Source organism: Barbus barbus, assembly GCF_936440315.1.
Source record: "Barbus barbus genome assembly, chromosome: 28".
Lineage (NCBI taxonomy): Eukaryota > Metazoa > Chordata > Actinopteri > Cypriniformes > Cyprinidae > Barbus > Barbus barbus.
Window position 1 is genome coordinate 14,837,078 of NC_136756.1, and position 26,294 is coordinate 14,863,371.

General features: G+C 38.7%; 1 protein-coding gene and 1 pseudogene across 2 annotated transcripts; one reads left to right on the plus strand and one right to left on the minus strand.

The window, feature by feature from the left end:
• Positions 1–697: 697 nt before the first annotated feature.
• Positions 698–19,788, plus strand: LOC306848093 (U5 small nuclear ribonucleoprotein 200 kDa helicase-like). The gene is made up of 45 exons (XM_079382434.1): positions 698–1,011; positions 1,356–1,519; positions 1,722–1,893; positions 2,479–2,671; positions 2,754–2,809; positions 2,914–3,009; positions 3,538–3,690; positions 3,777–3,876; positions 3,996–4,132; positions 4,236–4,313; positions 4,411–4,584; positions 5,222–5,359; positions 5,537–5,692; positions 5,848–6,018; positions 6,997–7,190; positions 7,315–7,438; positions 7,545–7,694; positions 8,312–8,422; positions 8,510–8,641; positions 8,730–8,918; positions 9,349–9,546; positions 9,758–9,910; positions 9,992–10,072; positions 10,164–10,247; positions 10,366–10,472; positions 10,568–10,686; positions 10,792–10,946; positions 11,138–11,327; positions 11,528–11,698; positions 11,790–11,950; positions 12,155–12,382; positions 12,484–12,675; positions 12,786–12,964; positions 13,056–13,207; positions 15,106–15,214; positions 15,312–15,420; positions 15,511–15,700; positions 15,869–16,033; positions 16,295–16,416; positions 16,514–16,657; positions 17,564–17,740; positions 17,825–17,985; positions 18,110–18,191; positions 18,767–18,859; positions 18,970–19,788. Exons 1-45 carry the CDS (start codon positions 967–969, stop codon positions 19,117–19,119), a joined length of 6,405 nt encoding a protein of 2,134 aa, XP_079238560.1. The 5' UTR covers positions 698–966; the 3' UTR covers positions 19,120–19,788.
• LOC306848798 (outer dense fiber protein 2-like) lies at positions 19,348–26,259 on the minus strand (annotated as a pseudogene). The gene is made up of 16 exons: positions 26,179–26,259; positions 25,984–26,082; positions 25,736–25,876; positions 25,497–25,628; positions 25,305–25,365; positions 24,621–24,692; positions 24,331–24,447; positions 24,066–24,251; positions 23,700–23,809; positions 22,968–23,103; positions 22,155–22,265; positions 21,807–22,070; positions 21,624–21,724; positions 20,628–20,790; positions 20,418–20,543; positions 19,348–19,509 (listed from the first exon to the last, which is right to left on the minus strand). The product of its transcript is annotated as an outer dense fiber protein 2-like (transcript).
• Positions 26,260–26,294: the final 35 nt, after the last annotated feature.

The window sequence follows — 26,294 nt, forward strand, 5'->3', positions numbered from 1 at the left end:
CTGTGTGAGACCTGTTTTCAAGTTCAAGTTCAAGTTCAAGTTGAGCTATACATGTGGGGACATACAGTGGAACGAAATGTCGTGTCTCGCAGGACCACGGTGCTACATAAATACAGACATACAACAATGAAGTAAAAAACACTATAAACCTATACACTACTAACCTACTGACAGAGTATTGAATATTGAGTATTTTCAATATAGTATTGAATTTCAAAGAGTAATCCATGTTTATTAAAGCAAGTGTATTAAAGAAAAGTATTCTGAGAAAAATAAAAACATCCCATATAATGGAGATCTGTGAATAGTACCTTCATCAAACAAAAAAGATTTATTATATTTGACAAAACACATACATTATTACTCAGTACTCAGTCTGTGGACATGCACTGCTATCTTTCCCTGATAAATGCTGAAGTAAGAAATTACTGTAAACCAAATAATGGCAGTAGATTAACGTTAACCCAACCCCTAATTTAAGTGTTCCTATTCTGTTGTATGAGATTGCTGAACAAACTTTTGAAAGGGTCCATGCCATCATTTCAATGAATGAGAACTTGCAGTCTTCTACATGCCCTTTGATATACTTAACACATCCCCAATAAACTATACTAAACACAAATAAATGCCATTCCTATCCAGAGGAGGCAACATTTTTCACGCACTGCACTGAGGAGCCAGCGAACCCGGAAGCGGAAATAACATCAAACTGCATTTTGAAGCCGTCGTGCGTGTTTAAGACGTAAGGTCCCGTTTCGGAGATAAAGAAAAGAGAGTTAACTTTTTAAAGTGTGTTATTATTGTGGTGTGCACGTAATTCGTGCACACTACGCTAGTTTTTGCTTAACTAGGAGTATAGATGAGTGCTGTGTAGTTTATTTAGCCGCCTGTCTCTCCGCTATCACCGGCTGTGCTGGTTGATAAAGAAGATTTTCATTTTGAGCGCATTTACAGTCATAAGAAGTCATGGCGGATGTTACTGCACGTAGCTTGCAGTATGAATACAAAGCGGTAAGAGTCTTATAAAATTTGTAAAATCCTATTTTTAACGAATTTGATATGTTATGAAGCTAAACCTTATTTAGCGCGCTGAAGCGGTGTGTTTTGGTGTGCGCGTGCTTGTACACACTGGCTGTGTGTTTAAAAACCTACTGAGCTGCCTAATTAGCGTTTTTAGACAACATATTTGTAGTAAATGTTTAATTTTCTTTTGAATTAAGTAGATTTTTAGTAGAACGTAAGCGCATAAAGCACGATCGGGCTTGTGATGTTTACAAATGCTGTCTAGGTAGGCAGTTCACTGGGATTTGAAACAGGTGTTGAACCGGTTGTGAGTGTTTGTGTTTTCTCCACAGAACTCCAACTTGGTGTTGCAAGCGGACAGATCTCTGATCGACCGCACCCGCAGAGATGAGCCCACCGGAGAGGTGCTGTCTCTTGTCGGCAAACTGGAGGGAACAAAAATGGGAGACAGGAGCCAGAGAACCAAACCTCAGATGCTGGAGGAGAGGAGAGCAAAGTGAGTCTGATCAGAAAAGCAAATTCTCACACTGTACTCCCAATTTTTTTTCTCCCCCCTTTCCTCATGTCATGCTGTATCTCTTCCTCACTCTAAAACAAATTCTTCGTGTGTGTAAACATACTTGGCGAATAAAGCTTATTCTGATTCTGATTCATGGTCTTTGAATCGTTTAAACATTTTTTTTCATTATATGATGCAGGAGAAGAAAGAGAGATGAAGACAGACATGACATAAACAAGATGAAGGGCTTCACACTGCTGTCAGAGGGGATTGATGAGATGGTGGGCATCGTATACAAGCCCAAGACCAAAGAGACAAGAGAAACATATGAAATTCTCCTCAGCTTTATTCAGGCAGCCCTTGGAGATCAGGTAAGATCACTGCACCTGTTTACTCTTTACTAGAGATTCACTGTTTTCATGTTAGTGATGATAACCAATAAAAATATTCTGCCAATATAAAAAGTCTACACTGTTTTGTCTAGAAATAAATTTAAATGATGCACCAAAAATGTAAAATGTCATTATAATATACATGAAAAATGGATATTCTCTTAGAAATATTGAGATATTTTGCTAGATTTGCTAAGATTATTTTTTTAAAGGGTTACTAAATAATTATTCAAATTGTTGTTCATAAGTTTTTACTTTTTCTTTCATTAAGGACACATTAATTGATGTGACAGTTAAACTATTTTGAATGTTACAAAATAATTGTTTCAAATAAATGCTGTTCTTTTGAACTTTCTATTCATCAATTAACCGTTAAACTATCACTTTCCACAAAATGTTCATCATTGTTTCAACATGTTATGGCGTTGTGAATCTAAAAAAACCTTCTCTTTGTCAGTTCGCTATTAAAGAACAATTCATTGTTTGGTCAATGTGGGGTGATGTTTGAGGCATGTAAACAGTGGATTAAATTAGGTTAAAGAATCTCTTTTTCTCTACTTTAAGCCAAGGGATATCCTTTGTGGAGCTGCAGACGAGGTGTTGGCTGTGCTGAAGAATGACAAGATGAGAGACAAAGAGAGGAGGAGGGAGGTGGAGCAGTTGCTGGGGCCTACTGACGACACACGCTACCACGTCCTGGTCAACCTGGGCAAGAAGATCTCTGACTATGGTGGAGACAAAGAGCTTCAAAATATGGGTAAATAATTTAGGTCCAATCTGAGTCCAAACTCTTCTCATCATGATGTTCAGCTAGGTCACACCTCTCTTCTCTTTTGCAGATGATAACATTGATGAAACCTATGGAGTCAATGTGCAGTTTGAGTCTGATGAGGAGGTGAGCTTCTACATGCTGGTTGTTGGTGCTCTGATTGTGTGTTTTTTTTTTTTTTGTTTTTTTTTTGTTCTTGAAGTGACACCAGCATGTATTTGTTTGTGTAGGAGGGCGACGAGGACCAGTACGGAGAGGTTCGGGATGAAGGCTCTGATGACAGCGAGGGAGAGGAGGCAGATGAGAGCAGTACCCTGACTGCTAATGTAAGTCACATGTCCCACATGTTTCTGCACACCTGGTTATAGAGCACTGGCTCTCAACCAGGAATCTGGGACCTATTAGGGCAGGGGTACTCAAATCTGGCTCGCGACATCCACTTTCCTGCAGTTTTAGCTCTAACCCTAATCAAACACACCTGAGCATGCTAATCAATGTTTTCAGTTTCGTTAGAAAATCACAGGTAGGAGAGTTTGATCAGGGCTGCAGCTAAACTCAGTAGGAAAGGCCAAAATTCCAGGGTAGCCTCTATTTTTTTTTTATTATTTAAAGTTAATTTATTTGAACTTAGTATTTAGTTTAATTTACTTTTAATTAAAATGTACAACATGAATCTGATCCTGTATTTTGAGTTTATTACAGCTGAAGTGCAATAGGTACATATTAGCTTACATAAGAGGGTCTTAGAATATTGTCTTCAACAAAGTGGGGATTTGGAGTTGAAAATGGTTGAGAACCACTGGTGGTTCAAAAATGGTTCAAAAATCCAGCCTAACATGTTCTTGTCTCTTTAGCTGGGAAACACAGGTGATGTGATGATGACCAAAAAGAAGGATCTTCACCCCCGAGACATTGATGCCTTCTGGCTTCAGCGTCAGCTCAGCCGCTTCTACAATGATGCCATCGTGTCTCAGAAGAAAGCAGATGAGGTCTTGGAAATCCTTAAGGTAGGGATTTCTCAATTCCTTGCAGACTGAGAGATTTGTATGTGTACGTCTTCCTGTGTGGCTGATTCATTCCTTTCTTTGGTTAGACTGCCAGTGATGACAGAGAGTGTGAGAACCAGTTGGTGCTGCTTTTGGGCTTCAACACATTTGACTTCATTAAGGTCCTCCGCCAGCACAGGCGAATGAGTAAGTCACATTAATCAGGACTGTGATTTCTGAGATTGTTTCCAATGTTGGAAGTATGAACAGTTCAAAGGGTTACAAGTTTTTAAAAAGCCTTATTCTTTTATTCTTGTCATATCCAGTCCTGTACTGCACCATGTTGGCCAGTGCCCAAAGTGAGGCTGAGAAGGAGAAAATCATGAATAAAATGGAAGCTGATCAGGATCTTTCCAAAGTTCTTTACCAGCTACAGGAGACTGAGAAAGAGGACATTATCAGGGTCAGAACTTCTCCTCCTTATGGAGTTGGTTTAGTTGAGAGAGCTTGAGCTGTTCAAAGAAGGTCAACCATTTGTAAGCTCATGATCTTTTGTTTCTTTGCAGGAGGAACGATCTCGCAGGGAGAGAGTAAGAAAGTCCCGTGTGGATGATCTGGAGTCTATGGACATTGATCATGGAGAGGTAAATTACTTTTCTTTTTTTCTTTTTTTTTTAAGCTACATCTACTGCTTCAAGCACTTTTTTTGTCTTATATTTTTGCTGTGTTCTTTGTCTCTAGGCCGTGACCTCGAGGCAACTACTAGATCTGGAAGACCTGGCCTTCACTCAGGGCAGTCACTTCATGGCCAACAAGCGTTGTCAGCTGCCTGACGGCTCCTTCCGCAAACAGAGGAAGGGTTACGAGGAGGTCCATGTGCCCGCTCTCAAACCCAAACCCTTTGGTGATGAGGAGGTATTTTCCTTTATTTTGTGATGCATTTTCTTCAAGTGGGGATAAATTATTATTTATTTCAGGTTGTTTGGTTATTATATAAAATTACCACACAGGAATACACAGCTGTACAAAAGTTTGTGGTCGGTAAGATTTATTAGTGTTTTTGATAGAAATCTCTTGCTTACAGTTAAAACAGTTAACTTTTTTTTTTTTTTTTTTTTTTTTTTTTTTTTTTTTAAAGTAATTTATTCTTGTGATGGCAAAGCTGAATTTTCAACAGCCATTACTGCAGTTGTGAATGTCACATGATCCTTCAGAAATCATTCCAATATGCTGATTTGCTGCTCAAAAAACATTTCTTATCAATGTTAAAACAGTCGTACTGCTTAGTATTTTGTGGAAATCGTAATTCATTTTTCAGGATTCTTTGAATAGAAAGAACAGCATTTATTTGAATATTTTATATATAATATAATGTCACTTTTGATCAATCAATTACTGAATAAGTGTTAATTTCTTTCAAAATATATATTTTTTCACTGATCCCAAACTTGTGAACACTAGTGTAAATAGCAATGTATTATGAATTATTGGTTTATTGCATCTATGTAATTTCACTAGTGTCTCACAAGGATTCTCTCATTTTCCTTCTCAGACATTGGTTGCTATTGAGAAGCTGCCCAAATATGCCCAAGCTGGATTCGAAGGATTCAAAACCTTGAATCGCATACAGAGTAAACTCTTCAAAACCACAATGGAGACAGATGAAAACCTGCTGGTTTGCGCTCCAACGGTTAGTCTGCCGATAAAGGCGGAACTGTCCAGGCGCTGGCTAAAAATGAACATCTACATTAAAATCACAATGTGACAAATATGATGCACCATAGACCTTAACTTGAATTAGCTTTTAAGATTTTTACCCTAAAGGAGACTCGGGCTTTTATTTTCCATCTTTTTCTTTGACCTGTAGGGTGCTGGCAAAACGAATGTTGCTCTCATGGCAATGCTCAGAGAGATCGGAAAGCATATCAACATGGATGGCACCATCAATGTTGATGATTTTAAAATCATCTACATCGCTCCCATGCGCTCACTAGTACAGGAGATGGTGGGCAGCTTTGGCAAGGTAATACTGCATTATGCTTTTCCCCATAATTTCCTGTAATTTAGTGTCTGTCAAATGAGTATTTATAAATAGAATTACATTTAACATTTACATATTTATACTTGTTTAAAATTGTAAAAGTATTGTCTCTAAAACATTTGTTGCTCTGTCTGCAGCGCTTGGCTAGTTATGGCATCATTGTTTCTGAGCTGACCGGAGACCATCAGCTGTGTAAAGAGGAAATAAACGCCACCCAGATTATTGTATGCACCCCAGAGAAATGGGACATCATCACCCGGAAAGGAGGAGACCGCACATATACACAGCTTGTGCGCCTTATTATTATTGTAAGTAATCTAGAAGACTCCAATTCCCTTTTTAAAGGAGACCTATTATGCCCCTTTTACAATATGTAATATAAGTCTCTGGTGCGCCCAGAATGTGTCAGTGAAGTTTCAGCTCAAAATACCCCACAGATCATTTATTATATCATTTTGAAAATGCCTATTTTGAGTGAAAGCAGAAACACTCAGATTTTCGTGCCTGTTTCTTTAAATCCAAATGAGCTGCTGCTCCTGCCCCCTTTCCAGAATAGAGCTGCACCATATCAGCTCGTACCTGCTAAAAACATCTGTTTTGGTTCTGATAAGCAGGTTTATCGCGCTGAAATAATGCGTTTTAAACCATATTAGTTTAAACTTCTGCTATACAGTTTTCTGAGTGCACACAAACAGAAAGCGGCTGTCACAGCATGCGAGTACTAAACTAAGTTCTCATTCACACACAAGTTTACGTTAAAAACACACACGAGTTACAAAACAGTCAGTTATGTCTGTGAAGGTAAATAGCTGGGAAATAAATCGCATGATTATTTTAGATCTGTGTGGCAGCAGCATACAGTAAATAAATCAATAAATCCACTGCTCTGTCTCAGGCTGGGACTAAATAGTGTTCTGTGCTCGTCTGTGCAGCCAAAGGCAGAACAGTTATCGTGTTTTGCTCAAACTCACCATGGCATTAGAACTGCTACACCATTGTCGCTTGTGAAATCAAAATGACATATATAATATGACATGATAATGAGGTCCCTTTGCCACATCACCAAGGGAGCGAAATCAGACGCGTTTGTTTTTTCAGACACTTGCAGAAAAAGGCTTACTAAAACAAAGTTACTGGGTTAATCTTTTTCACGTTTCCTTGGTTGGTAGATGCACTGGGGACCAGATTATAGCACTTAAAACCTGGAAAAGTCAGATTTTCATGATATGTCACCTTTAAAAGTTTTTCTTTCATGTTTGTCCAATTTAACATGTTCTGTCATATAGGATGAGATCCACTTGCTGCATGATGACCGTGGCCCCGTTCTGGAGTCCCTGATTGCTCGAACCATCCGCAATGTGGAGCTAACGCAGGAAGACGTGAGGCTCATCGGCCTCAGTGCCACACTGCCCAACTATGAGGATGTGGCAACCTGCCTTCGTGTGGATCCATCCAAGGGACTCTTCTATTTTGACAACAGGTGAGAAATGGACTGCTGTGGTGAAATAATCTTCTGTAACGGTATGTGGATAACACTGAATAAGTTTTTGGCATAATAAAATATGTTAGATGTTTTCCTGTTTTTTTTTTTTTTTTTTTTTTAGTTTCCGGCCCGTGCCTCTGGAACAAACCTATGTAGGAATTACAGAGAAGAAGGCTATCAAGCGCTTCCAGATTATGAATGAGATTGTCTATGAGAAGATCATGGAACATGCTGGAAAGAATCAGGTGAAGCTGAACACAATAACTAACTAAATAGTTCTTTATCAAATGTGTCCTCCTATTTGTCCAGTCACCCTTCTGTTTCTTGATCATTTATTTTCCTTTTTCCTAGGTGTTGGTGTTTGTGCACTCGAGAAAGGAGACCGGAAAGACGGCACGTGCGATCAGGGATATGTGTTTGGAGAAGGACACACTGGGGTTGTTTCTAAGAGAGGGTTCAGCCTCCACTGAGGTCCTGAGGACTGAAGCTGAGCAGTGCAAGGTTAGCTCACAACTAGCACAAACTGCTGTACATCAGATACAACCTCAAACTGATGTACACTTGAAACAAGACCTACGTCGAATCTTTTATCGAAAATTTTATTCCACAAAGAAATATGCATGTTTGTTTTTTACATTTTTGGCTTATTTATTGACTTAATAAACAGATTATAGTCTATTAATAACTATTATAGTCTAAATGAATTATAATTGCATAAATTATAACTTGTATAAATTGTAGTGATTTTATGACTGCAAAAATAATACTATAATTTAATTTTTATTAAATAATAAAAAAAAAACTCATTTATAATAAATAACAATTCATAAATTATTTTATTAAATAGTGTATAATAAATTAATTACCAAAATAATAGCAGTAATTTCAAGCCAGTTTCAAAGATTCCCCTCGGCTGCTATTGTTTGATAAATATTTAATCCTGACCCAAACTCACACCATTGTTCAAGCAGTGATTGTGTCCAACATTTCACCAAATTTATTTTGTAGATTTTTTTTTTTCTCTGAAATTAGTACTATTAAAAGTCCCCAGCTTCATGGTCTGGACACACATTTATTGTATACTGATTTTGTTGACCATTTGTTTTCTTTGTTGACAGAACCTGGAGCTGAAGGATCTATTGCCATATGGTTTTGCTATTCATCATGCTGGAATGACCAGAGTGGACAGAACGCTGGTAGAGGATCTGTTTGCTGACCGTCACATTCAGGTTAGTTTGTAACATTCATCAATGTCAAGGTCGTTTTTGATTGTTGTTGAAACGGAGAGCATTGAACCATGAATTTGTGTTTTCTAGGTATTGGTGTCTACAGCCACTCTGGCCTGGGGTGTGAACTTGCCAGCGCACACTGTCATCATCAAAGGCACACAGGTGTACAGCCCAGAGAAAGGCAGATGGACAGAGCTGGGAGCCCTGGATATCCTGCAGGTCGGTAGTATTTCTACACACATTTTGTACTTTGAGTTAAATGGACCACAACTAATGACTTGACTCCCACTCAAACTTTGTGACGCAGATGCTGGGTCGTGCTGGCAGGCCGCAGTATGACTCTAAGGGAGAGGGTATTCTGATCACTTCCCATGGAGAACTGCAGTATTACCTGTCCCTGCTCAATCAGCAGCTGCCCATCGAGAGCCAGATGGTGGCCAAACTACCCGACATGCTCAATGCAGAGGTAGTGTTGGGCAATGTGCAGAATGCCAAGGTGAGGTTTAAATGTTATTTGCAAAAGTTCATTAGTCAGCTATCTTTTGTTTTTTAGCTTTAATATTTTTATTGGTAAACCACTGGTGAAATTTTTGCAAGTTTAGGTTAAAAAACATAATGATGTGAGGGACATGTTTCTAAAATACAAAATATATTATTATATTGTGAAATTAATATTAAATCTTACAAAGACAATTCATTTTTTTCAAAATTACGAAATACTTTTATAATAGAATGTTAAATATATTTAAAAATATAATTTTACATATTATATAGTTTTACAAATCAAAAAAGTAGCTTTTATATTGTAATTTAAGCATATTGAAAAAATATAATTTTTTATGACATTGAAAATATGCAGTATTGCACATGCCTATTATTAGTATTCCTCTCTAAGCATCTGTTGCTCTATTTCTTGTTGTTTTCAGGATGCTGTAAATTGGCTGGGTTACACATACCTTTATGTTCGGATGTTGCGGAACCCCACTCTATATGCCGTCTCCCATGACGACCGCAGCAGTGACCCCCTGCTGGAGCGACGCAGGATGGATCTAGTGCACACAGCAGCCACCGTCTTGGAGAAGAACAACTTGGTCAAATATGACAAGAGATCTGGCAGCTTTCAGGTACACACCATTTGTCATATTAACCTATTTTTCTAAGCATCTCTGGGAATCTCTAGATTATTTATATGCACAATCAATTCTGAGATTGTTCCAGCATGATGTACCCAACCCAGCATAATGGATTTCAGCACTGCTACCTAAACACATCGATTAAATTTTAAATGACAGCAACAGATGTTGTTTAAATGATATTTAATTTGTTCTGTTGTAGGTGACAGACCTGGGCCGCATTGCCAGTCATTTCTACATCACCCACGAGTCCATAATGACTTACAACCAGCTGCTGAAGCCTACACTGAGTGAGATCGAGCTCTTCAGGGTGTTCTCGCTCTCCTCTGAGTTCAGAAACATCACCGTCAGAGAGGTATGTGCCTTATCTAATTAAACCAGCTGAAACATTGGAACAAAACTCTAATCAACATGGTTGTAATGTAATGATTGACAGGAAGAAAAACTGGAGCTTCAGAAACTGCTTGAAAGAGTCCCTATTCCAGTGAAGGAAAGCATTGAAGAACCCAGTGCAAAGGTAAGTGCATTTTAGAGTATAATATCAAATACAGATATGCAGTCTTTGACTGATTGTCTCTCTTAAATTGAGTGTTATATCTGTTTCTCAGATTAATGTGCTGCTGCAAGCATATATCTCTCAGCTCAAATTGGAGGGCTTTGCTCTCATGGCTGACATGGTCTATGTGACGCAGGTTAGTGACATGATCATGTCTTATTATGTAAAGGCTTAATTGAACCTTCAATTTAATGTCTTCAAAATCAGAGAATATGCATAGATTTTCCATATTAATTTTCTGTTTGATTCTACAGAGCGCTGGCAGACTAATGAGGGCCATCTTTGAGATTGTCCTGAGCAGAGGCTGGGCCCAACTCACCGACAAGACTATGAACCTTTGCAAGATGATCGACAAAAGGATGTAAGCTGTCATGATGCTGCTAGTTTTTGCCACTTGTACAATGCATTATTTATTATCCAATGTGATGTTCATGCTGTTGGCTTTTTTCCTTCAAGGTGGCAGTCTATGTCTCCCTTGCGTCAGTTCCGCAAGCTTCCAGAGGAGGTCATCAAAAAGATTGAGAAGAAGAACTTTCCCTTCGAGCGCCTCTATGATCTGAACCACAATGAAATTGGTGAATAGTGGATATGAATACATTGAGCTAGTCAAGTATTGTCTTTATGTGCCAGTGTCTATAAAAGTGGCATTTTATGTAACTGTCTCATCATCACTCATTCAGGTGAGTTGATCCGCATGCCAAAGATGGGGAAGACCATTCATAAGTACGTCCATCAGTTCCCAAAGCTGGACCTGGCAGTTCATCTGCAGCCCATCACACGCTCCACTCTGAAAGTGGAGCTCACCATCACACCAGATTTCCAGTGGGATGACAAGGTCAGTCTTAAAAAAAGATCAGTAAATGACTAATAATGATCATGAATTTTATTATTACAAATAAATTAATATGAATATTTAACATTTGATGATTATTTTATTAACATTTTATGATTATTTTATGCAACTTTTTTTTTTTTTTTCATTTAAGAATTTTGACGTTGAACTAGTAACTAAATGTCTGCTTTTAGATACACGGCTCATCTGAGGCCTTCTGGATCTTAGTGGAGGATGTGGACAGTGAGGTCGTTCTTCATCATGAGTACTTCCTCCTGAAGGCCAAGTATGCTCAGGATGAGCATCTTGTGACTTTCTTTGTGCCCGTGTTTGAGCCGCTGCCTCCACAGTACTTCATTCGCATAGCTTCAGACCGTTGGCTGTGTAAGTTTACAACTTAATACTGCAGGATGTATTACTAAACAGCATTGAATATTTAAAATACTAATTCAGTATGGCATTGATATAGTGACCACAATCTGTAAGGATAATGAAGCATTAGAGGTATTGGAGAAGTCCGAAGATTTTCTTTCTCTCTCTCTCTCTCTCTCTCTCTCTCACTCTCGCTCTCTCTCTTTTTCAAGCATGTGAGACGCAACTGCCTGTTTCATTCCGTCACCTGATCCTGCCTGAGAAATATCCTCCCCCAACTGAGCTGCTGGACTTGCAGCCATTGCCCGTGTCCGCTCTGAGAAACGCAGCCTTTGAGAGCCTCTACCAGAACTTTCCCTTTTTCAACCCAATCCAGACCCAAGGTACCTGCCTTTATAGACCATCCACAATACACTATATATTGGACTGAGACTTTAATTTAACTTTAAATGAAACTATTCTTTTTTTCCTCAGTGTTCAATGCGTTGTACAACAGCGATGATAATGTCTTTGTTGGTGCCCCCACTGGCAGCGGGAAGACCATATGTGCTGAGTTTGCCATTCTTAGGATGCTCTTACACAACTCAGAGGGCCGCTGTGTCTACATCACACCCATGGAGGCTCTGGCCGAACAGGTAAGTCCATAAATATCTGCCTTTATTGAAAAAGTCTTAATGTTCAAGATTCAAGATGTTTTTATTTGTCACATACACAATTATACAGAGTATAACCAGCAGTGAAATGTAGGTCAGGTCCGCGTAAACGTTTATGTAAACTTCAAGAAATTCTGTGAAATGAGGAGTTAAATGTCATGATTGAGACGCTATATTTTTGTGCAGGTCTTTATTGACTGGCACCAGAAGTTTCAGGAGACTTTGAATAAGAAGGTTGTCCTGCTCACCGGTGAGACGAGCACTGACCTCAAGCTGCTGGGTAAAGGTGACATCATCGTCAGCACCCCAGACAAGTGGGACATCCTGTCCCGCCGCTGGAAACAGAGGAAGAACGTGCAGAACGTTAGTCTCTTCATTGTAGACGAGATTCATCTCATTGGAGGTGACAATGGAGTAAGTGTTTGTTTATTCCAGTTTCTAAACAATAATAATTAGCTGTTAAATCACCAGAGATCATTTGTTTAGGTTTATTTCTAATTTTCTGTCTCTTGTAGCCTGTGTTGGAGGTGATTTGCTCCAGGATGAGGTACATCTCCTCTCAGATCGAGCGGCCCATCCGTATCGTGGCCCTCAGCTCTTCTCTGTCCAATGCTAAAGATGTGGCCCACTGGCTTGGCTGCAGCACTACAGCCACCTTCAACTTCCACCCTAATGTCAGGCCGGTTCCTCTTGAGCTTCACATCCAGGTTGGTCTGAAGCTCTCTGTAACTTAATTTCATGTTTAGGCACAATCCTGACCTTGTTACATTTGTTGAAGTTTTGTTTAATCCTCCTCACTCCTTTTCCCCTTCCTCAGGGCTTCAACGTGAGTCACACACAGACTCGTCTGCTGTCCATGGCTAAACCAGTGTATCACGCCATAATGAAACATTCCCCATCCAAGCCAGTGCTTGTGTTCGTGCCATCAAGACGCCAGACTCGTCTCACTGCTATTGATATCCTCACCTTCTGTGCTGCAGACGTGGTCCCACAAAGGTGCTTGGAGAAGATCTGTATCACATATATCAGACACTAGCTTTTTATACTGAAAGACATCTGACATCTATCCTTATTTTTATTCCTGCAGGTTCCTGCACGCAACTGAGAAGGACCTGGTTCCATTCATGGAGAATCTCTCTGATGGTACACTGAAGGAGACCCTCTCTAATGGGGTGGGGTACCTTCATGAGGGCCTTTCTCCTACAGAGCGCAGGATTGTGGAGCATCTCTTCACCTCAGGTAAAACACAAAACCTAATGTTTTGTAAAATGAATATAATTTGTTTGAAAACCTTCTAGAGTAATATTGATGTTTTGTTAGAAAATTAAGATATAGGTTTCATAAATTTGGGCTGTTTTTGAACAGTCATGACATGAGAAGGGTTGGGTATTGTTGGGTATCCGATTGCGATTCTGCTTATCGATTACGATATCTCAGGGGAAGTCGTGGCCTAATGGTTAGAGAGTTGGACTTGTGATCCAAAGGTTGCGGGTTCGAGTCTCCGGCCGGCAGGAATTGTAGGTGGGGGGGAGTGAATGTCCAGCGCTCTCTCCACCCTCAATACCACGACTGAGGTGCCCTTGAGCAAGGCACCGAACCCCCAACTGCTCCCCGGGCGCCGCAACATAAATGGCTGCCCACTGCTCCGGGTGTATGTTCACGGTGTGTGTGTGTTCACTGCTGTGTGTGTGCACGTTGGATGGGTTAAATGCAGAGCACGAATTCCGAGTATGGGTCACCATACTTGGCTGAATGTCACTTCACTTCACTTATCGATTCTTAGTTCGATTACAATAAGATAAAAAAATCTAATGATGACATTTTTTTTAAGTGAAACATTTAGATGTCAAACATACTCATTCTGTCTTTTTACAAAGGGTTCTGTTGCAGCTGAATAACATGAGCAAGCAACTTACAGAACACTTAGGCCTTTTACACTTAGGAACATTTGCCTATGGCTTTAACAAAATACCACAGCAAAAACAACTAGACTAATACATTTGAAACATTAAATTGTTAAAGACAAGTAAACAGTCAGTAATAAGAAAGGAACAAACAAATCAATTAGCAATAGCATAAATAAATACAACTGAACAAATTTCAGGTACAGAAATTGAAATCAAAAGTTCAAAAACACTATAGTTTTCTTTTCATAAATAATATATACATTAATTGTCATTTATAGTTACAAACGATATTCATTCAAGATCAGTGAATTTTTTTATTTTTTATTCTTTGATTAAAATTAATGACAGGCACTCAGGCAGCACGTTTATTATTCTTTCACATGTATGTTCACTTAAGACAAAAAAGGCTGTTTATGATGATATACTGATGTATTTTTGTGCATATTGGTTGGTAAATGAGAAAGAGAAGCACATTTAGGCATGGAACAAATCTTCTTCAGTGGAAATGCACGGAACGGTTCGAGAACGGATGCAGGCTGGGAACCCACACCGGGACCGCTTTTCCTCTGTGTTCGCACTTCGAATGTGTGCACTGCACGCAAAAAGTGCTCAAGTTCTTTGCTTTTCTGTGCGTAAATAGTTTAAAATCACATTAAAATGTGAACGCAGGAATCGTTAAGCGGAATTGAAATGCACGTGTCTTATCGAGTACCCGGTTATTGGAAATTATTGAACCGGTTCTCAATACCCAACCCTAGTCATGAGTTACAAGTTCAAAGCATTTTAAGTTTGAACTTAATACTGGTCTCAGTTTATTTGTTCTTAATTTCATAAAGTGATGTGAATTATATTGGGGGGGGGGATTAATATTGATAAAAATATTTTCTTGCATCACATTGGTTTTGTTGTAGTTCATGTATAATTTGAAATCATGTATAAATTTAAAAAATTATAAAACTGGGTAGATGCTGTAATCACATGGTAATGACAAAACATTCAAAATTTAAAATGTTTGCTCATTCACTCAATGAAGTTATTCATTAATTATGGTTTTAGTTCAAAAATACATAAGTTATAACTGTTTCTAAGCTTATATTCCACCAGGTTCAAAGGGATCCAGGAATGCTAATGTCATATGTAATTTTTAAATGAATTATGAGGTTAATTGAACTTTTGATTAAGGTGTGTTTGAGCTAAAAAGTGTTGCCCCCTTCTGCTCTCTCATGGCAGGTGCCATTCAGGTGATGGTGGCATCTCGCTCTCTCTGCTGGGGCACCAATATTTCTGCCCACCTGGTGATTGTCATGGACACACAGTACTACAACGGGAAAATCCACGCGTACGTATTTTCTCATTCTTAGTGGTCTCAAATGATTAATGTCATCAGCAGTATTTACTCTTTGCGTGTGTATTGCTCAATGTCTTTCTCCAATTAGATATGTGGACTACCCAATCTATGATGTGCTACAGATGGTTGGAAAGGCTAACCGTCCTCTCCAGGACGACGAGGGTCGCTGTGTCATCATGTGTCAAGGGTCAAAAAAGGTAAAGCTTACTCTAATCTACACATTTTCTTGACTTAATATCACCATTGTTGGTTCCCTCTTCATAACTTTGAACATCCTTGTTCTTTAGGACTTCTTCAAGAAGTTCCTCTACGAGCCTCTGCCTGTGGAGTCTCACCTGGACCACTGTCTTCACGACCATTTCAATGCTGAGATCGTCACCAAGACGGTGGAGAACAAACAGGATGCTGTAGACTACATGACATGGACGTTCCTGTATCGCCGCATGACCCAAAACCCTAACTACTACAACCTGCAGGGTGAGGAACCACAATCCTTCAAATACCCACAATTTTCACTAAAGCAGGACTTTGTTCTACAAAATGTACAATTTGTTGCAACAGGAATGCGTGTGAAAATAATCAAGCAGCAGTGCAATTGTAGCATTTATTTAATGCATCAGAGACTAAAATCTCTTCGTTTTACAGGTATGTCTCATCGCCACCTGTCAGATCATCTGTCTGAGGTGGTGGAAAACACCTTGCAAGATCTGGAGCAGTCCAAGTGCATCAGCATCGAGGATGAGATGGATGTGGCACCTCTGAATCTGGGCATGATCGCAGCCTATTACTATATAAACTACACCACCATTGGTGAGGACTTTTTGTTTAATACACTTTATTGAAGTTACGATGAAACAAGTAGCGACAGATCTTTTCTCCTTTATGTTGATGTACAGCTGAGTGTAATAGATTATCAAAAAAGGATGTAGGGTGGACACTTAGTTCTATACATTAATATATTTCCATTTCATACTGACTTCAAACACAATCACTAAGCATCAAACGTGTTTCTTGATTGTCTTGGCACATCTGTCTCATCTGATGCAACTGTTGTCTGTGTCCTCTCTCCAGAGCTGTTTAGTATGTCCCTGAACGCCAAGACAAAGGTCCGTGGCCTCATCGAGATCATCTCCAATGCTGCGGAGTATAAAAACATTCCCATCAGGCACCATGAAGACACCCTGCTTCGGCAGGTAAGTAAAAGCGCACTTTCCTTTTTTGAGTTGGTATATGATCTCTTGAACAAACAGACTGCGTCAGAGCTCTCAGTTTAACAACTCTTTTTTTCAGCTGGCTCAGAAAGTTCCTCACAAACTGAACAACCCCAAATTCAACGACCCGCATGTGAAGACCAACCTGCTGCTCCAGGCTCATCTGTCCCGCATGCAGCTGAGCGCTGAGCTCCAGTCAGATACTGAGGAGATCCTCAGCAAGGTGAGGGCAAACACTTTGAGCACATAGTGAACCTCTTTTGCAGCTCAACAAAAAAGGATTTTTAGTGGATTTCCCAGTGCATACAAATTTTAATTTGGAATTAAAGGTGTCATTTTTTTGTATGTGCAGCGGTGGCCAAAATTATTAGAACACCTGACAGATCTGAAAATATTGATCTTTTTTTGCCTCCAAAATATGATTTCATTTCATAATGTTCATGAAACATGCAGATGGTTTCTCTGAGCATAACAAATATCAGATGAAATGAGTTGTTCGTTTTTTTTATATATATATATATATATATATATTTAGTATGTCCACCTTTTGCAGCAATTACAGCAGCACATCTCTCTGGCACAGTGTTAAAATATTTCCTGAGAACTTTAACACTAATGTTATGCCATGCCTTCTGCAACTCAAGGCTTTCCTTTGAATGTACAATAGATCTGTCCAGTTTATTTTCCAACTCGCCCCAAATTTTCTCGATTGGGTTGAGGTCTGGACTTTGAGGGGGTCAGTCCATCATTTTCAATCTTCCAGCAGATTCCTTCCGTCGCAGGTCGTTCCAGAAATAGTTCATTTTATGGGTATTGTAATGGCCAATTAAACAAAGTCAACTGAAACCTCTTAAATATGCCAAGTGTTCTAATAATTTTGGCCACCACTGTATTTATATTTTTGAATGTATAGATTTTAGTATTTAGTTAATATATTTCAATTTATTTCATACACCACCTGTCAAATATTAGTTTATATGTTGTTGAAAAACATTTGAGCACAAGAGACTTATATATAAGTATAAATGAAAAGATTTAATCAAGTGACTACACAACAGCTTTTATTAATAATCTTAATTTTCAAATGAAATGTTTCCTCAGTCTTCTCTTCTCTTGCCCATGTTTTCAGGCTGTGCGGCTGATCCAGGCGTGTGTGGATGTGCTCTCCAGTAACGGCTGGTTGAGTCCGGCACTGGCTGCCATGGAGCTGGCTCAGATGGTCACACAAGCCATGTGGTCCAAAGACTCGTACCTCAAACAGCTACCCCACTTCACTTCCGAACACATCAAGCGCTGCATGGACAAGGTGAGAACTGGGTCGAGGATCATCTAAAAGCTGAACATCGTCTTTTAGCTGTCCGTCTTATCTTTGTTGTGTTGATGTGTATAGGGTGTGGAGAGCATCTTCGACATCATGGAGATGGAAGACGAGGACCGCACTGGTCTTCTGCAGCTTACAGATGTACAAATGGCGGATGTGGCACGATTCTGTAACCGCTATCCCAACATTGAGCTGTCGTATGAAGTGGCTGAAAAAGACAACATCAAGAGGTACGAACTGAACTCAGAATGCAGAAAGCTTCAGTTGTAAATGTGTAACCTTGTATGGGTGCACATTAATCATTTATACCACTAATCACTTTGCTGAAGGTATTAATTGATCTTGTGCTCACAGTGGAAGTTCAGTGGTCGTCCAAGTGCAGTTGGAGCGAGAAGAGGAAGTTACAGGTCCTGTTATTGCTCCTCTGTTCCCTCAGGTGCGTTTCTATTGACAAACACTATATTTACAACTTTCAAATGTTTTGGGTCAGTAAGATTTGAAGTAAAAAAAGAAAAAAAGCAATTTAAATAAATTCTCATGCTCACCCGAGCTGCATTCATTTGATCAAAAAATGCAGTAAAAAAAAAAACTATGAAATATTACTGCAACTTTAAATATGTTCTGTTTAAATATATTTTAAAATGTACGAATTTTCAGCAGCTATTCAGTTTTCAGTGTCACATGATCCTTCAGATATCATTCTAATATGCTGATTTGCAGCTCAAGACACTCATTATTATTATTAATGTTCAACAGTTCTTCTGCTTATTATTGTGGAAACTGTGATAAATTTTTTATAGAAAGTTCAAAAGAACAGCATTTATTTGAAATAGAAGTATTAAAAAATAATCAAAGTCTTTAGCAAAGACGGATTAAACTGAGTCATAAAGTTAATTTCTGTAAAAAAAAAAACTTCATGGCCCCAATCTTACAACAAGATCAACTGTTTCAGAGATGTTTATTTTATAGAAATGCAGCATTAATTCATGACGTTTTGTTTGTTTTGTGCAGAAACGTGAAGAAGGCTGGTGGGTTGTAATTGGAGACCCCAAATCGAACAGTCTCATCTCAATCAAGAGACTAACTCTTCAACAGAAGGCCAAGGTCAGTCCTGCTTTGATGCCCAAGGCAGTAGTGCGCTATTCCTGTGTAGTATTAAAAAAGAGGTCTTGTTCAGGACTGTTAATGACATGGACTCTGTTTTCATCCCTCAGGTGAAACTTGACTTTGTGGCACCTGTTGTTGGTGTGCACAACTACACACTGTACTTCATGAGCGATGCCTACATGGGCTGTGACCAGGAATACAAGTTCAGCATGGACGTTAAGGAAGCAGACAGTGAGGGAGAAAGTGACAGTGATTAATCCCAGATTAGTCTTAGTGGACGGTTGTACTGGCATGTGAAAGCTTTTTTTTTTTTATATATATATTTTTGAGGAATATTGTGACTGTTTAATTCATTGTGATTTAAATAAAGAAACATGTACATTGGAGATTTTGTTTTGCACTTATTAAAAGATCATCAGAAGAAATCATTTAAAGTCTAAGAATAACTGCAGTAAACATAGAAATGGCTCATTCGTGGTCAGTGTTTAGATGTGGGAATTTAGTGAGCTTGTTAAAGCAGAGTCTCCAAACACATTGGTGTATGAAGCCTTCAGGTAGTGGACGTAGTTCTGCAGGCTGCGTTTGGCGCTGTTCACTTGCTCCAACTGGTTCTTCATCGCTTCTCCATCTGAAAAAAGAAACCCAAGCTGCTAAGAGGTCTTAATGCAAGTGCATATATTTCTGTAAGGAAAACGGCAGATTAAAACAAGTGAAGCATCAGTGGCATGTTGCTGATTCCCATAAATCACTGACTCAGCTCGGTTTTTGACTTTTGGTGACCTTTCAAGTGGTACATGTTTACTGGATAATGATTTTTAGAATTTTGTAGATTAATGGGCTTGAATTTCTGTATATCAAATACTAAGTTTTTGTAATTATACTCGCTAGTGACATTTCTCTCAATAATAAAGCAATGTTATCACAGTGGCATTTGCTTGTTTCAGTCTTCAAAGATTGATATCTAGCTGCTTAAATATTTTAGAGAATTTTTAACTGCCCATGATTTTCCAAAATTTCCAGAGGGAAATACAATTAAAAAAAGTCTAGAAGCAACTCTAGAAACTTGCCTCACAGACTTCTATTATCAATGTTTCTACAGAGCCTTTAAAAGGACATGGTGATGGAAAAAATTACAATAGGGAAAATATATTTCAATGCTTTTGCATTCTCTTACAGAAGTAGCAGATTCTCCCGACTCGCAAAAGCATTGACATGATTTTTCCTCCGCCCACTTCATTTTATGTCCATCGCCAACTTTGCATTCGCTCACAAAGTTTCTCAGGGGAACAAAACTCTTGCAAAGTTTCTTAGGGCAAATGCAAAAAGCATTGAAATTATTTTTTTTTTTCTCTCCATCGCCATGATCCTTTAGGCACACCATACATTTTGGTTATGTTGGATTTTTTTTAGCCAAACTGAACCACAGCTCAAAATGATACTTGCAAAATTCACAGAGAATTTTACAGTATAATCATTTGATGATTTTTGTTTTCGTGGAGCTTAATTATTGTGCTATTGAAAGTTCAGAGCCCATAGTCGGCCAGCGAACACTTACATCCTCTTTGCTGCGGCGCAGCTGACCCAGCTAATTTTTAGCCAGGCTCAGCTGACTCTCCAAATCCAGCATTTTAGACTGAGCTGAGCGTTCTTTGGACAGCATGCACTCCAGGCTCTGCTCCACCTATGAACAAAGACTCATGTATACACTAACCTCACACAGGTGCAACATCTGTAGCATCAAAAAGAAATTGCTGTGGACTGTGACCTGTCTCTGCGCCTCCTCCCTGGCCTGCTCCAGCTGTCTGTAGAGAGAGTCACACTCTCGGCTCCTCTCCTCCAGACGCAGCTGCGTGTTGTGGATGGTCTCTTCACGCTTAGCGACAACCAGAAGCAGATCCCTGTTCTGAGTGCTCACGTCCTCCATCTTCCTGTGTGAACCAAGAAGAGAGAATGATACAGAAATCTGTGTAAATCACAGTTTATTCACTATAGTTTAGAAAATTGGAATAAAATATGAAGAGAACTCCGAGTTAAACTGTCAGAACAAATTCATCTTGATAATGTCAGATTACTTTGATAGAAAGGTATTCAGATGTTAAATTTAAGCACACAATTAGATAACAATTTAGGTAATCAATTGCCAAGCAATGCTTAATTTTGTTCAGTCTGTGGTATAAAAAGTTTGCAATAGCAATTAAAGAAAAAAACACTTCAGCAAAAAATGGTCAGGTCAAAGTGTCTGAATAATTTAGTCCCATATTTTTATAATTTTTTCTGGAAGTCCTCACTTACATAAATGAACAAGGTTTTGGGTTGACTGTATTTAACTTCAGCTCTTTGTATCAATTGGGTGTTTATGTTAAAGACTCAATTAAATGTTAATTTATTAGTAGTTTCTGTGGACATTTCCTGTTTAGAAGAAAAGTTATATATCAAATTTAAATAAATATTACATAAATAAATACAATTAAAATGTGATTCTTTCTAGCCTGTGATAGGAGAGCATAAAATAATAATCTAATAATGATACACTTTCAATATATTTTGGTGTATTTATTAGAGAAGATGAAAATTTAAATATAAATTTTGATTCCTTTTCAAATATATAATATAAAATAAATTACAGGAAGAGTTCATTTGTTTCACTTATTTTGGTATATATTTAATAGAAGAGAATGGAACTAAAATATGAATAATGCATCATTTGATTTCATAAGGTCTTTTAAATATTATATATTATAACAGCAGATTTGCAGGAGACCTTTCAGTGCCTTCCATGGAGCGTTTCAACTGCATGTTTTCTTCAAGTAGAAATAAGTTCTTCTCCGGGAAATTCTCTATTTTACAACTCTGCTGCTCCATCTGCATACAACCAAGAAAATACAACCCTTCTGATTTCACTGTAATATTTGTGGTGCAAACATGAATAAACACGCATGATCACCTTGATTCTGAGCTCAGACAGAGTGCTGTTCTGCTCTGTGTTTCTCCTGTCCTGGATGTGCATGTTCTCTCTGGCCTCCCTGAGCTCGTTCTCCAAGCGCTTCAGAGCTTCACGCAGCATCTCCATTTCCTTCAGCCGAGCATGGAGCTGCTTGCGGCTCTGTTCCACCTCTCTTTCCATCTCCTCGCGGTCACTCTGTGCTTCCTTCTCTACCATCTCCAGCCTCAAAGTGTACTCCTCTGACTCCAAACACGTCTTTTGCAACTGCAAGAATTACGAAGGGTTAGTGTACTACTACTCAGTGAAGATGGATTGTAATGAGCTGTGAGGGTGGTATGTTAAAAGCACCTGACTCTTGTAACCCTCTACTAGACTCTCAAAGTCTCTGAGAGAAATCTTCAGCTGCTGCACCTCCGTCTGAGACAAAGACAGCCTGTCCTCTGTGGATGACTGAGTGCTCTAAAAGAGGTGACATCAAAAATCAGAGCTTAAAGTGCTCCTATTATGGATTTTTGAAAATGACCTTTCATGCAGTGTGTAAAGTGAATGAAAACATCCTGCAAAGTTTTAAATCTGAAATGTATAAAGGTATTGTCTCTCAAACGAAAGAGTCGACTCTGAATCATTGAAACAAGTCGTTTTTCAAAAGAATTCCAAGCCGTTTCATGTTCAAGTCAAAATGAAATATTAACATATTGTCTTGTTGGTCTTTTCGCGTTGGTCTGAATGAAAATGCAAATTCATTCTTTGCCACTAGGTGGTGCTTTTGGAGCAGTAAAATAGATGTTTCTCCAGTAACAGCTGTACATAAAAGCAGCACTGAGCTCACAAATGCTGCTTTATCAGGCATTACATGCATGATGAAATTAAAATGAGATCAATCCAACCAATTACCACAGATTAGCTTCACGCAAAGGAGGGGTTTGGAAAAATTAATCGTTAAACGAATCGTTTGGGAGTACTTGAGCAAATAAGGTAAAAAAAAATGCATCATATAAGACAATGAAAGAGTTTTCTGACCTTGCATGCATGTCAACCTGTTGTTGGGGACTCCCAAAACCAAAATATGAACCTTTCATTACCAATAATAGGGGCACTGTAAATGGTTTTGGATGAATAAGAAATGTCTAGATCTAGACAAGATTTTTTTCGATTTACTGCCTTTAGTCTCTGGTTTTCCAGTTTGGTTGCCGTATTCTCTGAGGTGAGGAAGTGCAGACGGCTGAGAAGCCCCTCTCTCTCTGCGCAGGACTTCTCCTCACAACTGCGCAGCTGTTCACTCAACTCAATGAGGTGACTGCAAAGAGAAAACTCTACAATCACCTTCCATTATGAGCTCCACTAAATATCACAATTGGGTAAACATCAGGAAACTTGTCAAAAAAAGCCTTAATATATAGTTGTTGTTTTTTTTTTTGGTAAAGAAATTATAGAAATGAATACTTTTATTTCGCAAGAATGCTTTAAATTGATCAAATGTGATGATAAAGACATTTATAATGTTACAAAGTATTTATAGTTCTTCTGAAATGCTGTTCTTCTGAACTTTCTATTCAAAGAAACCTGAAAGAAAATTGTACTCAGCTGTTTTCAACATAATAATAATGAATGTTTTTGAGCAACAAATAAGAATATTAGAATAATTTCTTAAGGATCATATGCACCCAGTAACACAGACCGTTTTTTTTTTTTTTTTTTTTTCTACAAAGGAATTGATTGGCAATTAAATTGAAAGAGAATTTCAAAACCTCAGATCTCACTGATGTATAGGCCCAAGCACGATAAATTACTCGGAACATAATCCATAATTCAGACTAAAAATAATAAATTATGGACGTGAAGACAAGGCTGAGATTCAGTGAACACTTAGAGCAAGTGAACAGAGTCACTGACTTATTTAAGGTGGTGATCTCCAACTCCAGCTGGCTTTTCTCTCTATTCTGTTTGGAGTAACGCTGCCGAAGCTCCTCAGCAGTGGAGAGAGCCTCTGCTAACTGAGCCTCCTAAGGAGATGACAAACACATCAGTCAGAGTTTGCACTGCATGGCTCATACTGGCCAGCTGCATAAAAATCAGTCTTTCAAACAAACTGTAAAATGTGAGCTAGTGTGTCCAGTCAAGTGAATTATTGAGCCAGCAGTGCCATATTAAAATAAAGGTCATTTGGAGAATTATTTAATCAATTAACACTTTCTAAACCATGAAGGTCTGTTATGAAACCCTGTGGTACAGTTCATGTATTGATCTTCTGTACAATGCCTTGTCCAGGAGTTGAGCAGAGAGCTGTGCAGCTGTATTCACACTTTGTTCAGCCTGTTATCTCTGGTCCTCCAAGACCTGTTTGTGGACGTCTCTGTCTCCTTCACAATGCTGCTTCAGCTCTCTCATCTGCTCCAGCAGGCCTTGCACCTCCTCCTGCTGATGCTGCAGTGTCTCTTCCAGCCTCTGTGCCACAGTACAGTACAGACTTGCATGTACCACTTTGTATCAATAAAAACCATGACTAAGGTAAAAGTAGTCTTACTTGAATCTGAGCCTCCAGCCGGTTATTTTCAGCTTCTTTCTTGTGCAGCTGATTCTGCAAGCGACTGCGGGTGGATTCAAGAACCTTTGACAGCTCTCCTGCAGTCCTCAGATGATCCTGTGATGACAAAACACATTCTTGAAAACACTTCCTAGAACACTGGAGCAAATCTGATGCAAATTCACTATATGCAAATATTTAGAAATGCAGAAGAGGTATTAAAACATGCCACAGAAGAATGTTATGCAAATGAATAAAAAATAAGGGAATTAGTGAGATATCATTATTACCTTTTCATTTTCCAAATTCTCAGCCATCTGATTGGCCTCTCTTTCCCTGTTGTTGAGTTTAGTCTCAAGTTTCTAAAAGAGAAAGTAAAATATTATAACCACATTTTTTTTTATGTATTCTAAAACTAAATTTTTTCCTCTGATGGTAAAGCTGAATCTTCAGCATCATTACTCCAGTCTTCAGTGTCACATGATCCTTCAGAAATTATTCTAATATGCTGATTTGATCCGTGAGAAACATTTTTAATTATTATCAATGTCGAAAACAGTTGTGCTGAATAATGTTTTTTCTAGAAATCCTGAAACTATTTTTTTCAGGATTCTGTGATGAAAAAACAGTTTAAAAAAGTTCAGCATTTATTTTTACAAATACACATTTTTTTTCAAACAAGTCTTCACTGTCACTTTAGATAAATTTAACGCATATTTTTTGAATAAAATATATGTGCATCAAGCTCACAACATTGTTATTTGTACACACACACACATATATATATATATATATATATATATATATATATATATATATATATATATATAGAGAGAGAGAGAGAGAGAGAGGAGAGAGAGAGAGAGAGAGAGAGAGAGAGAGAGAGAGAGAGAGAGAGAGAGAGAGAGAGAGAGAGAGAGAGAGAGAGAGAGAGAGAGAGAGAGAGAGAGAGAGAGAGAGAGAGAGAGAGAGACCTCAGATTCAGCAAGTTCTCATTAGCATCTCCCTCTCGTCAGACAACCTCAGTGCATCTGTCTATGGTGAAAAGGACAGACAAAACAGACATTTTTTGTTTAAAAAAAAAAAAAAAAAGTGCATATACACAATACTGCAGAACCAACATCCAACCTAAATATGAGACAAATTTAGTCAGGACGTTTTTGTACCTCCCGTCCATGCTGTTCCCTCAGAAGTCGTCTGAGAGTGCGATTTGTCTCCACAAACGTGTCCAACTTTTGCTTTAGTACCTCATGTTGACGACCCAACTGATCAGAGAGCGACTTTGACTGTTTTTTATCCTGAGTCCACAAAGTGATTTTTTTTTTTATTATTATTCAAGAGAAACTATTTCAGAGGTAACTGAAACATTTGGCGTTTTTCACTTTTTATACAGTCAACCTCTGACATTGGACTCAATTTTTCTCTCATATTTGCCGATTACTCCTCTGTCATCGTCCTCTTCACTGGACAGGTCAGTGAGCCGCAGAGGAGGTGAAGAAGGGTCAGTGGCCCGTCCCGGGGTGATCTCCAAGCAGCGAGTAGCCCCCTGATGGAAATTTTTTACATACAGTCAAGTAGTCATTCACAATTTAAAAAATGACTCATTATAGATGATATGTGCTGGCAAGTAAGGTAGAATAGGAGTAAACAAACCTCCCATTTGTATTCTCTTCGTCTTGAAGCCTTTCCAGGAGGAACCCAGGGAGCTCGGACTTTTACACTGGCAGTGGATCGTAAATTGCTCACTTTCCCCTGCTGAACATCAGAGTAATGATGATTGATTTCACTGTGTCAGTCAATCAAACGAGATTGATTTCAACTGGAATGGTAAACAGCATCCATTCTGACCTGGCTTCTCTGTGGACTCTTCTTTAGGTGGACATGAGTCTGGGACATGAACATGGACGGAGAGGACGACCGTGTTTTCATCGCTTTAATTTAGTATTGTCAACGACGCGTTGCTA

Coding starts and splice junctions, on each gene's coding strand:
- LOC306848093 (XM_079382434.1), top strand. CDS start 967: ATGGCGGATGTTACTGCACGTAGCTTGCAGTATGAATACAAAGCG. Junction 5,693..5,847: donor TGGTGGGCAGCTTTGGCAAG/GTAATACTGCAT, acceptor CTCTGTCTGCAG/CGCTTGGCTAGTTATGGCAT. Junction 8,919..9,348: donor GCAATGTGCAGAATGCCAAG/GTGAGGTTTAAA, acceptor TGTTGTTTTCAG/GATGCTGTAAATTGGCTGGG.